The sequence below is a fragment of the Hyaena hyaena genome, unplaced genomic scaffold (genome assembly GCF_003009895.1).
Source record: "Hyaena hyaena isolate Hyena2069 unplaced genomic scaffold, ASM300989v1 scaffold_1927, whole genome shotgun sequence".
Lineage (NCBI taxonomy): Eukaryota > Metazoa > Chordata > Mammalia > Carnivora > Hyaenidae > Hyaena > Hyaena hyaena.
Window position 1 is genome coordinate 127,269 of NW_024082561.1, and position 1,300 is coordinate 128,568.

Below are 1,300 nucleotides of genomic sequence, written 5' to 3' on the forward strand. Positions count from 1 at the left end.
CAAGGAGGCACAGGGAAGAGTGTATTCATCCATCAGGGTATGAAATTCACCGGACCCTTCACCAAAGGGAAGAGATGAACCTTACTGGCTCAACTATGCCATCTGTCTGTGAGAAACACACCAGGTCCTGTGACACAAAAACTCCTGACAGCCTCTCTAAGACATCTTTACAGCATTTGTGTTCACTAATCTGCCACTAAAAGAGATACAGGAAAAACCATTCCCCTTAATATTCCCCTAGGACTTAAACAGCCCTATAAGGAATAAGTCGGGAGAGGTGGCTTCTGAGGCAGACCCAGGAACGTGCGCGTTCAGTGCTGAGCAGGGAGGCAGCAGCAGGTGCAGTGAAGCCTCCCTGACCCAGGGCCCTGGGGAGGAGGTTTGTGTACGAGGCTGAAGCACTGTGGGAGGAGTGCTATAATGGTGCTGACAGTAATAAGTGGCCACATCTTCAGCCTGGAGGTTGCTGATGGTGAGGGTGAAATCTGTCCCAGACCCACTGCCGCTGAATCGGTCGGGGACTCCAGATGCCCGGGTGGATGCACTGTAGATGAGCAGCTTAGGACGCTGTCCTGGTTTCTGTTGGTACCAGGCTACATAGCTGCTAACACTCTGACTGGCCCTGCAGTTCATGGTGACCCGCTGACCCAGAGACCCAGCCAGGGAGGCTGGAGACTGCGTCATCGTGGTCGCCCCGCAGGCACCTGCAATATCGAGGAGGTCATGATGATACATACGGACTTTAGCTCAGACACCCTGAAATATGGCGTTTGAAGGGTGTTGTACATGTCAGCGCATAATTGGGGCTATTTTGGAAATAGCCAGTATTTCCCATTATATCTTAAAAACATTTTTGTAACACTAAAATGATACTACTCCAAAAGGCATGTGACAAATTTGTAATTTCTCACCTGAGACCCACAGCATCAAGGATATGAGGACCTGCCTCTGTGACACCATCTTGCTGTCCCTGCCTGCCTGATGCAGCTTAGCTTACATGGCAAAGGCCCCTTTTATCAAACCTGAGCAGCTGCTCTGGGCCTGGGGGACAAGATGGCGGGGTGGCGAGAGGGGAGTCTATGCAAAGCACCTGATGAATAAAGAAGCAAACTGCATGACCAGTAGGTTATGAAAGTATCTAATGTAAATTTAGAGAGAAAAAAAATATAGCTGTAGAACTAGAAACACAGAAGTCAAGTTAGAAACTCTTAGAACAACTTAGAAGTTCAAAATGACAAACTGCTACAAGATCTAATGGTGAGCTTCTGTTTGAAATTCAAGAATGTTAAATGGGTCGAGT

At 48.2% G+C, this 1,300-nt stretch overlaps 1 gene segment (V, D, J or C); it reads right to left on the reverse strand.

The window, feature by feature from the left end:
* Nucleotides 1–222: 222 nt before the first annotated feature.
* LOC120226979 lies at nucleotides 223–982 on the reverse strand. The segment is given in 2 exon segments: nucleotides 223–704; nucleotides 912–982. Coding segments are annotated over 2 exon segments (516 nt in total).
* Nucleotides 983–1,300: the final 318 nt, after the last annotated feature.